The 13,599-nt window shown below is 50.7% G+C and overlaps 4 protein-coding genes across 4 annotated transcripts; 2 read left to right on the top strand and 2 right to left on the bottom strand. All coding sequences in view use genetic code 12, as the record gives it.

The window, feature by feature from the left end:
- Nucleotides 1–65: 65 nt before the first annotated feature.
- Nucleotides 66–2,732, bottom strand: PUT3 (Put3p; the record flags this gene model as incomplete). Its single annotated transcript, XM_034156611.1, has 1 exon — nt 66–2,732. The coding sequence occupies one exon, from the start codon at nt 2,730–2,732 to the stop codon at nt 66–68; it is 2,667 nt and encodes an 888-aa protein (XP_034011385.1).
- Nucleotides 2,733–3,966: 1,234 nt separating this feature from the next.
- Nucleotides 3,967–6,282, bottom strand: REG1 (protein phosphatase regulator; the record flags this gene model as incomplete). The annotated part of the gene is made up of 1 exon (XM_034156610.1): nt 3,967–6,282. One exon carries the CDS (start codon nt 6,280–6,282, stop codon nt 3,967–3,969), a length of 2,316 nt encoding a protein of 771 aa, XP_034011384.1.
- A 1,523-nt stretch (nt 6,283–7,805) lies between these two features.
- Nucleotides 7,806–9,437, top strand: HNM1 (Hnm1p; the record flags this gene model as incomplete). The annotated part of the gene is made up of 1 exon (XM_034156609.1): nt 7,806–9,437. One exon carries the CDS (start codon nt 7,806–7,808, stop codon nt 9,435–9,437), a length of 1,632 nt encoding a protein of 543 aa, XP_034011383.1.
- Nucleotides 9,438–9,881: 444 nt separating this feature from the next.
- Nucleotides 9,882–13,593, top strand: HIR1 (Hir1p; the record flags this gene model as incomplete). Its single annotated transcript, XM_034156608.1, has 2 exons — nt 9,882–10,294; nt 10,911–13,593. The coding sequence occupies 2 exons, from the start codon at nt 9,882–9,884 to the stop codon at nt 13,591–13,593; spliced, it is 3,096 nt and encodes a 1,031-aa protein (XP_034011382.1).
- Between the last annotated feature and the right edge of the window lie 6 nt (nt 13,594–13,599).

Raw genomic sequence — 13,599 nt, 5'->3', positions numbered from 1 at the left:
ACCAACCTACTTTGTGGATAATCTTATATCGCATTAATATAGTTATTTAATTTCTCATTACGTCGTTAAGGATGCGGGTCCATGAACTCGCTGAATTCCTGGTTGAGGAGATCCAGATAGCCCCCGAACGCGTGGGAGCCAAACGCCGCTCCTCCTCTCAGCGCTGTCGTCGGGTGCGATTCCTTCAGTTGAAAAGGGTGTGGCAGCATCAGCAGCAGCAGCGCCGTCGCTGGGTGATCCTCGGCTGCCGCTTGGACATTTAGCCACAGAGCATCATTGGTAATTTCTGTCCACAATCTCAGTTCTTCGTCGGGGAAAGTAACCCCTTCGATGCCAGCTAGATCCAGCACGTACGGGTGCAGCAGCGGGTTGGAGCTGGGGCCACTACCAGTGGACATTGCCAGCGACTGGTGGTTGATGCTGACGCTGAAGCTATCATGCTCCAGCATGTCCATTGTTGGTTTCGCCAGGAACAGCATGAAGTCAAGGTCACCGACGCTTTGATGGTTCAGAGAATGGCTGAATTGTTCTGCCAAATTGGAGAAGCTAAACTCCAGCTTCAACGGTTGTGCTGGGTCAGCCATCACCGTCGGGTCGTTATTGGAGCTCGGATCGTCGTGCTTAGCAATCAAGTCCTGTGTCACCCCGTTAAAGTCAAGAACTTTAATCAATTTAAGCAATTGAGCCCGACGGAGGGCGGCAGGGTAATTGCCTAATCTCTTCATCTTGGTGAACACGGTAAGGGCATGGTCCAAGTGCTCCTTGGTGGCCTCATGTACGCCGAATGAAGCGTTGAAAAGAATCAATGTCAGCGCCAGCGTGAACAAATACTCCCTATCCATCCACCCAAATAAGGCCACCATGTTTTCCGGCACAAGCGCCCAGATCAGCTTGATGGTATTGATCAGAGCTTGGAAACTCAGATTAAGCAACAGCAACACATTTTTCGAAAACCTCGTCAAATCGATGTACTTATTTTCCAGGTTCAGTTGTTGAAGTTCTTTCAATTTCTTGGTTGCGAAATGGAAAAGCAACGGCCTCACGGCCAAGTTGATCCCCTGGAAGTATTCCGTCATCAAGTTGACCACCAACCGGCTGACTTTTAAGTTTTCCACGGTGAAGTCAACTTTGAGGTAACCAGGTAAATTGGCCTTCCAGTTGAAAAGCTTCTGCACCAAGTCCGACACCACCGGCAAAATGTTTACCGTCGGTTGCTTTGTGTAAAGCAGCAGTAAGATGATGGCATTGATCTGGGTGATGGTGACACAGTTGTTGATGTAGTCCGCAGGCGGGAAGAGATAGTACAGACGTACATCATGTTCATCAAACACTTCAACGGGTTTGAAATCAAAGGGCAACTCAGTGCTCACCAGGTCGTCAGCGAACGAAAGCGGGAGTCCCGCCTTCAGCAGAAGCATCCGTTCGTACATGTACACCGTCCACCAGATGCGGCGACGGTGTTCAAGCTCGTACCGGTTCAAGTTATCCTTATCAGCATCGACATGCCACCCTAGTATTAACGCCAGCCGAAGAGCGAGGCCAAAGTAGAAGTACAGAGCCACCGTACAGTCCGCTACCTGAAGGTAGAAAGCGTAAAGTAACATCACTTCAACCCCACCATCTTTAGTAATATTATCCACCGCTCCCAGAGCAAACAAACCCGTAAACAATTCCAGAGCTTGATGGAAAAATCCCAGTCCGGGTAAGGTATCCTTCTTTTTGCTGTTATCTCGAGGCGGACGACGCACTTTATGTTGTTGTTGCTTTTCGTAATTGGTCATTTTCATCCGTTGGTCGCTTTCGGTACCCAAATACATTTCGCCAATGGCGAAGATGAGGAGCACTTTACAGAACCATATCGTCTCCAAAATAGTATAATCTTCACCATCAGCTTCGTTAGGGTTGTTGCGTGTGAGGATACGACGGTTCTCAGCAGTTTTGCCCAGATACACGTTCATGAGGAACCGCTTCACAAGCCCTTCATTGAAGAAATAGAAGCACCCATCGTTATAATTGACGAAAGTATCAACTAAAAGCATCGCGTACAGGTACAGAGGCAACGTAAAGTTAATGGAAAGTCCCGGTCGAGTGTTGGTCTTAGCAAGGGTAATCTTATAAGCGTTCCCCTCCATTTCCAATATCTGAGTTTCTCGTTTGGGTTCACCGTACAGTTCAGGGGTATTAGAAGTTGCCCCAGGAGACATGTGTCCGGGACTTAAGAAGTGAGGACTTTCCAGCGCCATGTTTTGGATTTCAAGGCCAAAAAGCGTCATCAGCAGCAGGCCTACGTATACCTTCTCTCCCGTACGCAGTTCGACCATTCTTCCGTGCTTATCTAGCAGAGGCAGTATCACTTCGTGCTGGCTGTGAGGATCAATAGTTTCCGGCAGCGTCAGCGGGAGCAGCGGCGTGCCCAGGGTTCTGCGGCGAGATGCCTCCAGTTCTTGTACTCTGGTCTCATGGAGCAGGTTTCTCAACAGGGCGTTGTCCTTTTTTAAGCGGGCAATGTCCTCGTGAAGCTTGGAGAGGTACTTCATCGACACGACAATCTTTTTATCCAATTCGACGTATTCACACTTGGCCTTTGCGATCTGGCACTTCTTGCACGGGTCGCCACCGGGGCAGCGAATGTGGCGGGTGCGGCAGCGGATACACGCCACCAGCGTCCGCTTGGCCCGCAGCTTCTCGGGCTCGGTGGGCTCTCCCGTGTCTGGGGAGCCGACATTGGTCATGTTTGGGCGGGAGGAAGCTCGCGAGTGGGGGGTCCGCTTTCGGTCGGCTCGATGCCTTTAGTCTCCGAAAAAAGGGCTAACGCGAGCGATGTGGGGTTCGTCTAGACGATCGAGGGGAAGCAAAGGCGATGCGGCGACGGAGGTGGGGGGTCAAATAAGGTGAGGAATTTAATTTCAAGGGCGTCAGAGGGGATGGGATGGGGTATTTATTTGATTTCTAGCAGTGGAGTTTACTACTGGTGGTGATTGCCGAGATGGCCCTGCTGACTCATGGATGATGTAGTCACTCCTAGAGTCTATACTAAAACCTATGCGGCGGGGGCTAATTGATATAATCTTTATTGAAAAGAATTTTCACATTGTGATGTTGGACACGGCATTGGTCGTCGTGAGCTAAAACTTAGAGGTCAAAGCGTCGTTCCATGATCATTGTTTCTTGGCTCTTTCCCTAAATTTTTCCTGCGGCTATGCTATTCTATCTAATCTCGAGTATCGGGTAGATAAACAAGCAGAGAGAGAGTACACATCAATTGGATTTGAGCCAATCACCAGCAAGGTGATATAACTGTGACCGTCAGTTTTTAAATGCCGTTCGGTTCAAGGTTTAAATGCCCTGTGAATTATTGGTTAAGAGCATTTCCCCTCCCCTGTTATGTGCCAACATTTAAGACGCTCAACCTCAAATTTGGCATTTCGCCGTACACTCTCCTTCTTACATCATTGACGTAACTGCAGCAGCAACCCACAGTACAGGACAAACAATAGATCTAGACATATACAGTGCCGAAAGCGGACTAATGTCAATTTCAAATAGAGCAGTGTACTAAGTGAGGGAGGCCCAATTGACCCCTTGCTTAAAAACCTCGGCCCTGAGATTTTTTTTTAAATTTGTTTTGATTTTTAGCAGTGAAATTCCTCTGCAATAATCTTAGGAATACTCCTTCACAGTGGCACAGCAGTTACTGAGGGAAAATGCGACATAGTACAGTATGTAGGCACGGGCCCTAAGAATGTTCTGGAAATTGTGGGGCTAGCCACACAATTGCGGTGGTTCGATTTATATCGCAACCCTAGTTTGGGGTGGGATATATAGTACTAGGGGTGGCCTCTGCCTTCGCTCGTGTGTGAAATTATTATTATGACTGACTAGTCCACTAAGGTGCGAACAAACACTGTACCTGTGGCAAGGAAAATACCCATATATACAATCCTCAAATGCTTCCAATGATGGTTTTTACTCGCTGTCCAGCTCCGAGTCGGAGTCCTGGAGCAAAAAACCCAGCCGGGCTCGTCGCGGCGGACTCAACACCGACGTCGCCGTTTCCTGGGACGTCTGCGGTGGCAGCGGCGCCAGCTTCGCCAGCGGTGACGGTTCACGGTCAAACAGCAGCGCCAGCCGACCTAAGAACAGGTCGGCAAGCGCCGACAGCGGCGTGTGGGCCACCGTCGACGACGACGAGTTCAGGTTGTTCTTTTGGGTGTCGCCCAAGAAAAGCTGCGAAAGCTGCGATCTAACCGCCCCGCCGTCGGCTTGGGAGGCATCGCCAAAGAACAGCGCCGCTAACAGTCCCAGCGACCGCGGTTGCTTGGCGATAAACAGCAGTTGCAGGCGGTTAGGGTTAATCGAGGCCGTCGGGGCCGCCACCGGTTCTGCCGGTGTAGCGTCGGGGAAGTGGTCGGCTTGGGTCATTCCAAACACCAGCTGCGCCAAGTCCTTGGACGAACTCAGCGCAGAAATGGAAAGACCGTCGTCCAGATCCAGGTCCAGGTCCAGTTCCACCGCCGCCGGTTGAGGCTTTGGTGTCAGGGGCAGCTTCACTCCCGGGGCCGCGATCACCTGGGGTATAATCGCCACTGGCAGTCCTCCGGGACCTGGCTGAGGTTCAAGCACGATGGGAGTGCTGGCGGCACTGCCGCTGCCGTCGTGGACGGAGGCATTGTTGAACTGCATCGCGATGTCGGCGGGGCAGTCGACAACGTCCGGGGTGTTGAGTTCGGCGTACGCCGGGTGGTCGGTGTACACGCGGTCATAGTCGTAATTGTAGTAGTAGTCGTAGCCGCGGTGCTCGGCTTTGTGGCTCAACAGCAGCGTGTACGTGTACTCGTCGTCGCTGGTCTCGTCCTCCAGACCGTAGTTGATCGTCGTCGGCAGAAGCATGCGGATCGTCTGCAACTCCATCTTCAGGTTCGTCGTCAGCACCGAGTCAGAAAGCTCCAGCAGCTCCAGCTCCAGCTCCAGGGCGCGGGCCGACAGGGCGATGGCGGGGGCCGCTCCCAACGACGGCACCAGAAGGAAAAAACCGCCGTCCTTATCGTCGTCGTCAGAGTCGTCAGAGTCGTCAGAGTCAAGATATATCGCCAGCGGCGTTTTGGGGGCAGGCGCCACGTCGGCGTCGCCGTCCAGGTCCAGATAGTTGTCGACGGCAATGCACTGCATCACCGTCTCGTCGAAATGGATGTGGCGTTCGGGTTTAGGCGGGTTTAGGTCCACCAGGGTCACCTCCGACTGTGGCAGGTTCGGCAGCGCCACCGCGGCTAGCGGCAGCGGCTGGTGGGCGGTGTCGATCTTGTGGTTCAAAAGGTTCTGCAATTTCGTCAACAGCAGGTTCAGCAGCGGTTGCGAGTGCTTATACTGCTGGTTGAGCCTGCCGGTAATGGCGTGGTAGTCGAAAAATTCCGGCTTCGGGGCGTCCCTAAGCGCCTCCATTTTCGCCTGTTGTTCATCTTTACGCCGTTGTAGTTCGCGGTTGGCGGCCAAATCGTGTTTTAACAAGTTGGAATGGGAAATAATGCGGTCGAGCCGCAGCCGCTGGCGAATGATCCCTTTCGGCTTATTATACAGGGGCAAACTGATATCGCCGGCTTCTTTGGAGGTGACGGTCACCTGGCGGTGGGGGTCATCGTCGACATTCTTATTATCATCCTCTAAGATCGGTCCGTAGAGCCAGGTGACGTCCAGGTCCTTCAGCCAGTTGACGACCTCGGGGTTGATGGTTTTCAAGTTCCCCTGCCGCTGGGCCCACGTCCGCCAACTGGCGTTCTCGAGGCGGGCGGCGTTGGTGACGGTGTTGCGTTTCAGCACGATATACCGCCACAGCTTCAGGATATCGGTGATGTCCCACTGGTACAGCAAGTAGTCGACGTGCCGCTGGGGCTCGTTGGTGATGTCGGCGTCGTCGTGGGGCATGAGTTCGGGCGAGTCGAACGCAGTCGTAAGTGGTTTTGGCGACGCTGGTGTCGGCGTGACCTCATTTGACGGTTCGGCCACGGGCGGCTCAGCAGCGGCGGGGGTGGCGTGGGCGAGGCTGGCTAAGTTGCCCAGCAGTTGCTTAAGCCCCGGAGACGCCAGATGGATCTTTTCCGCCTGCTTTTCCGGGTCGATGAACTCGTCCAAGAGACCAAGCAGCGGCGTCCGCTTTAACGCGAAGGTGGTCGTCTCGAAGTGCTCGTCGTCCTTGGCCTCGATGTGCTGCGACGTCGTCGCCCCGCCGCAGAACACTTCCAGCGAGCCCAGCGGGGCGCCGGCGGCCTTACTCTGGGTGTTGTTCATTGGCAAGTGAGGCCCCGGGTGGATGAAAGCCAAAATGTTTTTCCGCACGCACTTGGAGTGGTGCGAACCGAAAGCCACCGCCAGGCCACGGACGCCCGTTTTGTGGTGGAACGTGGGGGGGGGGGAAAGCACGAGAAAAAGAAGAGACTATAGAACACTGTCAGGGATTAAACAACAGACAATGACAAACAATGGGCCACGTGAGAATAGCTGATTGTTGTGTTAGCTATTATAGGGGAGGGGTTCCCTAGTGGTTGTAGACGTGATGATATTTGGCGGTTGACGACGTCGCTTACCACAACGTCACTTTTTTTTTTTTTTTTTGCCCGGTATTTGCTTCTCCACGCTTTGCCCTTGGTGGTGGCGCATCGTCGTGTCCCGGGAGAGGTTATTTCTCAGTCCGAGCGCTCGGCCTAAGGGAAGTTTGGCGGTGCACCCCACTAAATTAACTGTAATATAATCGTGGGGATGGATATGACTCGCGCGACCCCGGCCAGGGGGCCGTGACTCGGGCCGGGCTATCTCAAAAAAAAACTATATATACCCTTATCACTACTAAGGTAGGGTGTTCCGTTACCGTTTTGTACTGCACTCGACGTTCCCCCAGCAAACTGTCGACTCCGGAGTTAAAAAAAAGGTTACGCTGTCGTCATCCCCACATTGGGCCAAGGTTATGATAGATCGCCGTACCCTATAATAGCAAAGTGAGGAGAGAGTGTCATTCGGTTATACCACTAGCCCCTAGCCAGGTCGTATTATAAATCTTAAAATTCTACCTCTAGTGTGTTGCTAGTCTAGTTCCCTCAAGGGCATCGTATTTGCAGTTAGTGTACGTGTGACTGTTAACTGCATTCATGAGGTCATCGTTGAGCCACCGCCCCTTGCGAGAGTGTATTGCGGAAGGCGTCGCACTCGTCGTGTAGTATTAGATCGTCAGCCAAACCCCGCTCTACTACCCACATCTCATCGAGAAAGCAGAGAGGAAAAAAAAAATTCGCCTCTACCAATCGCCGTGGGCTCGGGGGGCAGCGTCGCCGAATCCATGCGAAGTACCCCACGCAAAAGGAGCTGCTCGACGCCTAGACCCCATCGCATCGCGGATTGTCTTTCAGCGCGGCACCGCCCGCAAAAAACCCCTTTTAGAGTTGCTCTCGTTTCTTTTTTGCGCATAACGGCTGTCAACAATAAATCGACCACAGTACCACGACGAGGGAGGGGGGATTACGATAACCGACGGTTACGCCGTGTGTTGGCATCGCAGACGCCGCACCCCGTACATATTTTGGGTCAATTCCGCTGGCATGTGAATGGGCAATGTCTGCATCGCAGCCGCAATGATTGGCTGTTACGGCGTCTTCATATCGGTTCGCAGCCCGAGATAACTATTTGACCTGCACCTGTTCTCCCAGTTATATGCAGAGTGCATGATGGAAAATCTTTACCGCATTTTTCTGCTCTTATAAAACAGCCGCCTCCCCATCGTTGATCCCGTCGCCGTTAGCCATTTCGATCTCGCTGTAGCCATGGACGATAAGTCGGTTGAAGCCGTCGAAACGCTGTTGGAAAAACACGTCAACAGCCGCGAACTGCCGGACCTGGCCCTGGTAAACTCGTTTGAAAAGAAAAATGGTACCCCGCCAGACTCGGTGTTTGAGCTGACCCTGCTCCCCGAAGGGGAGTTGAAGCGTACCTTCTCCACCTACTCGGTGATTGCCATCGGTTTCGGCCTCACCAACTCCTGGTTCGGGATCTCGGCGTCGTTGATCACCGGTATCCAGTCGGGTGGTCCTCTTTTGATTGTCTACGGGATCATCATCATCGCCCTGGTGTCATACTGTATCGGTATTACCCTTTCCGAATTGCTGTCGGCGATCCCGTCGGCAGGGGGGCAGTACGTGTGGACGAGAGTGTTGGCTCCGAGAAAGTACCTGAACTTCTTGGCCTACCTCTGTGGGTCGCTCGCTTGGGGTGGGGCTCTTTTCACCTGTGCCTCGATGGCTCAAGCTATCGCTAACGAATTGATGGGGTTCTGGGTATTGAACCACCCCGATCACGTCCCGAAAAAATGGCAATTATTCGTCATCTATGAACTCATTAATGCCTTCCTCGTGTTGTTTAACTGCTACGGTCGCGTCTTGCCCATCATCGGGAAAACGGTCTTGTATGTGTCGATTTTCTCGTACCTCACCATTTCCCTCACCGTGCTTATTTGCTCTCGTGGCCACTACCAGTCCGCCGATTTTGTGTTTGTCCAATTCAACAACCAGACCGGGTGGAAATCCGCTGGTATTGCATTTATCGTTGGTTTAGTCAACCCCAATTGGTCGTTCTCGTGTTTGGACTCGGCCACCCACTTGGCCGAAGAGACCACTAAGCCGAGAACTGATATCCCTAAAGCCATCTTGGGGACAGTGACCATGGGGTTCTTGACGTCATTCACGTACGTCATCGCCATGTTCTTCTGCATCAGAAACCTTGAAGACATCTACAACTCCTCCACCGGTATGCCCATTTTGGATATTTACTACCAGGCCCTCGGTAACAAGGCCGGGGCCACTTGCTTGGGTGTTTTGATTTTCTTGACTGCCTGTGGCTGTACCATCTCCGCGCAAACCTGGCAAACGAGATTGTGCTGGTCGTTCGCCCGTGACAACGGGTTGCCCTTCTCCAAGTGGTTGGCGGTGGTCAACCCCAAGTTGGGGGTCCCCTTGAACGCCCACTTGTTCTCCAGTGCCTGGGTGGCGTTGTTGGGGATTCTTTACCTCGTGTCCGACGCCGCTTTCAACTCGATGGTGGTGGGGTGCATCACCATGCTTCTCTTGTCGTACGCTGTCCCCGTGTTGTGCTTGCTCTACCGGGGCCGTAACAACATCAAGCACGGCCCCTTTTGGTTGGGCAAGATCGGGTTTGCCTGTAACATCGTCTGTCTCTTGTGGGCGTTGTTCGCGTTGGTGTTCTTCTCCTTCCCTTCGTTCATGCCCGTGACTGGGGGGACGATGAACTACTTCTGCGTGGTGTTGGTGATCTACATGATCATCTCGTTGGGCTACTGGTGGTTCCCGATTAAGAAGTATGGGTGTAAGGAAAACTTTGCCGGCGGGTTAGGCAACAGCGAAGAGGTCGAGTTCCCTGATGTCTGCTTGACTAAGATTTAATTCAGTTTACTATTTGCATTATAGAAATTAATAGACTTAACGTACATTTTTATAGTTTCGCTTAGTTTTGTGGAGGTAAAATACCCGCCGATCCTCTCGGATCGCTGGCTCCGGAAAGTAACCCTTTCCCTTTGCTCGCTGGTGTGCACGGAAGCCGTAACATAGTACTGTCGCGTGCCCTTCAGGAGGTAAAAAGAACGTAGTGTGAGCTAGTACTCATGTGGCAATCTCCAAGGCTAATTTAAAGGTGGTAACTGATTCATACACCACTATTAAAGTTACAGAGCTTTATGCATGTTTAATTAATGGCATGCTTAAAGTTGCACTGGTACCTTCATATAGTCAATCGCACCTTTGGTTAAGGCGCAGCGTTTGCAGCCCCCTCCCTTCATATGAAAGATTCATCGACTCTCACTTGAAATTTAGCATGGACAACACTGGTTGATGACGGTCGAGATCTACGTCGGCGGCAGCTGTGTCGAGATGGGGCTGGATTGCTTGCTGTGGGTGGTTGGCTACGGGGTGTGGTTGGGCAAGCACGATCCCCGCAATCTCTCGGTGTGTTTGGAAGGGTTCGACACTGACAGACTCTCGATCCCATCGGGGAAAGTCTATAGTGATTTGAAAGCGATTGAGGCAGCCATCATTGCCAGTATGGACTACGACGACGATGTCGTCATTTACACTCCCAGCACCGCTGCTCTTAAGGCGATCAAGAATGACGCCGTGAAGGCGAAGTTGGTGCAAAATATCCGGCGCCTTCTCAAGGAATCAGGCAAGACTGGCGTTGAATATTGCAATCGCTTTGACAATTACTTGGTCAGAGCTCATATTTTGGCCTACAGGGCAACCCACCCGTCCCTGGTGAAGGTGGCAGCATTATAAGCATTATAAAAAGGGACATTGGCAGGTTACGCGAATTGATGGATTTGAGAGTAATGATATATATTTATGGATTGTTTTCGTCGTAATAAATGGGCTATATTTGTAACAGTTACCTGGAAGCTAAAGTTGATTGAATTTCAGGATTTAAGGAAAATGCTGAGTTTTGGAGTTTAAGTTTGGATGGTACGTTTGTCAATTAGACCATAATTTTGCAGAATAATAGGAAAATACTAACTATAGAAATGAGGCATAGACATCATTAAAAAGTAAAACAACACTCGACAGCAAATAATCAATAAACAATTCTATTCAAATTGTTTGCAGTTTTATCATGTTTACAATTTCGCGCTGTCAATCATTCCAGGTCTGTTTTCAGCCATCTGGTCGGAGTTGTGCGCATTAAGTCAATCGATATTATCGACACGACGGGAGGTCTAGAGTACCCATGCACGTGCTCAAATTACCCTGGTTATGCCATAAAGGTACGTGAATATCATCAACTTTGAAAAGTCAAACATTACTAACAATTGCAGGGGAGTACAAGACCGTCGAGTGTTACTCGGTGTCCGTCAACCACGATGGCACCAGGCTCGCTCTGGGAGGGCTAGACGGCAACGTCCGCATCTGGGACACCGCCACCATCACCCCGTTTGCCAAGTTGGATGAATCAGATAACACTCGAAAGAGCAAACGCAACAAGACGGCTGAGCTTACTCCTGAACAGTTGGAGCAGAAACTCACTTCTAGCAAAGAGCTCCCCCCGGAAAATCTACGGAGACCGATGTGCTCGATGAGCAGACACAACGGGGTGGTGACTACGGTGAAGTTCAGCCCCAATGGTCAATACTTGGCTCTGGGGAGTGACGATAAAATCTGTCTTATTTGGGAGAAGGATGAAGAACAAAGACCGGCTCAGTTTGGCGAAGAAGCAGACTTGGAACACTGGCAAGTCCGTAAGCGGTTGGTGGCCCACGATAATGATATTCAAGATATTGCTTGGTCTCCCGATGGTGATCTCTTGGTAACAGTGGGGTTAGACCGTTCGATTATTATTTGGAACGCCACCAACTTCGAAAGAATCAAGCGATATGACATCCATCAATCAATGGTGAAGGGGGTGGTGTTTGACCCTGCGGGGAAGTTCTTTGCCACTGCTAGTGACGACAGATCAGTCAGAATTTTCCGGTACTACTACAAATCGAATGAAAGCAGTTTTGAGTTTCAAATGGAGCATCTCGTGTTAGATCCGTTCAAAAAGTCACCGCTTACGTCATATTTCCGGCGATTAAGTTGGTCTCCCGATGGCCAACATATCGCTGTGCCTAATGCCACCAACGGACCGGTTCCGTCGGTAGCCGTCATCAACCGTGGGGATTGGACTTCCGAAGTATCATTGATTGGTCACGAAGCTCCCTGCGAGGTTACATCGTTTTCACCTGCCCTCTTCGATTCATCGCTGGCGAAAGACAAAACACCTGTGTTCTCTACTGTTTTGGCTACGGGCGGACAAGACCGCTCGCTTGCGTTGTGGAGTACAGCTCTGACTCGTCCGTTACTTGTCGCCGACCAAATCTCAGAAAATCTGATTACTGATATGGCATGGTCACCTGATGGACAAACACTCTACTTCTCCAGTCTTGATGGTACCATCACTTGTGTTATTTTTGAAGAGGGCGAACTTGGTCGAGTAGTGAGTCCCGAAACAGTGGCTGAACAATTGAGACGCTACGGTGCTGATCGAAGACTGGATGTTTTCCCGGAAAGTGTAAATCAGCTTCGCCTCGAAGAGCTCGCGGAAGAAGACTCGGTCCAACCAGCAGCCAGGCCATTAGTAGCCACTCCGAAAGCTGTGAAGAGTGCTACCAAGACCAACGCAGCCGTTCCCGTATCCACTAAACTGACTCTGGAGCAACTCAAGAATCAAGCCGTCACCACCAAAAATGGTAAGAAAAGAGTCGCTCCTCTCTTAGTGTCATCATCAGGAAACGCAAACTCAGGCTTTATTTCACAAACTGCCACTAGGAATAAAGTCATCGCAGCCAAAATCAGCAACCCGAACTATATGCTCCCCCGATTGGGGGTGGCATCGGCAGTACAGGGTATCCGTCTGAGAGAAAGCATTCGAGTCCAAAAAGGGAATGGTTTAGATGGGGATAATGATAACGATGATATGGCACTTGAGGAGGTTCCTCAGGTACTGGAGGCCACTTTGAAACGTCAACGTCAAAAGCTCAAACGCAGTTATATGGAGCTGAGGTATCCTAGCGCATTGAAATCCGTGTCGAATTTGCCGCCAATAGTATTCATGAACCAGGCAGTAATGAATCACGACGTCGAAACAATGCTCGGGACAATGAGTAACAGCGACGCCCGCCCCCTGGTTGAACTTACTTCAACAACTATGGACATCGATGAAGATGTTGGGTTTGCAATCGTTGTGAACCTGTTCCAACATAAAAAGGATGACGAGCTCATCACAACGACCGTGGAGGTACGGAATGGACAGCCATGGACACAGTATGATGATGACAATATTGACCTGATCAAAAATGACACCGTTGACTTTAATGACCCCACTCGAGTCATTGTCAGTAATAACCAAAACAAGGACGATCGTGAATTGATCTTGTTTTACCCTCAAAGAATTCAGCAGGTTATACCAGTTATCATAAACGAGAGTTTCGAATATCTCGTTTTGGTATCTCTTCTGGGTACCGTGTGGTTTGTCAGCGGCAAACTGGGGTCAGCGTTATGTCCACCTATCGAATTGGGAGCAAACGTGGTAGTAAGAAGAGTAGCCGGTAACAGAGTGTTGCTCGTTACTAGTACAGGGTTGATGTATTCGTACCGCTTTGAAAATGGTGTTCAAGCTGAACTCAAGGGAGTATCACTTGCTCCAATTCTCAATGGCAAATTTGCTCAATATGACGACCAACAAAAGAAGCCACTCGTTATGGTTTTATCAGCAGTAAAGATGTTGGAGATGAACGATGACGGCTTTGTGTTTGTCGTTCTTGATAATCTGGGCGATTTATTCCAGTATAACGCCGATCTCAATGTGTGGACGAAACTTATGGATTCTTTCTATTATCTTGCTACTCTAGAAGAAGACACTAAGGGCAACGAGTTGCTCAAAGCCCTGCGGGCACAATACGACTTTCACGCTAAGCGCAACCATACTTATCGTTACAAGTTTGACACTCCTGCAAGTGAGACTTTGAAATCATTGATGACAGAACGATTTCATGAAGCATGCAAAAATATTCATTAATATACA

Source organism: Diutina rugosa (genome assembly GCF_008704595.1).
Source record: "Diutina rugosa strain CBS 613 chromosome Unknown scaffold20_size193122, whole genome shotgun sequence".
Taxonomy (NCBI): domain Eukaryota; kingdom Fungi; phylum Ascomycota; class Pichiomycetes; order Serinales; family Debaryomycetaceae; genus Diutina; species Diutina rugosa.
The sequence above is the reverse complement of the archived record's forward strand: the minus strand, read 5'-3'. Positions and strand labels throughout refer to the sequence as shown.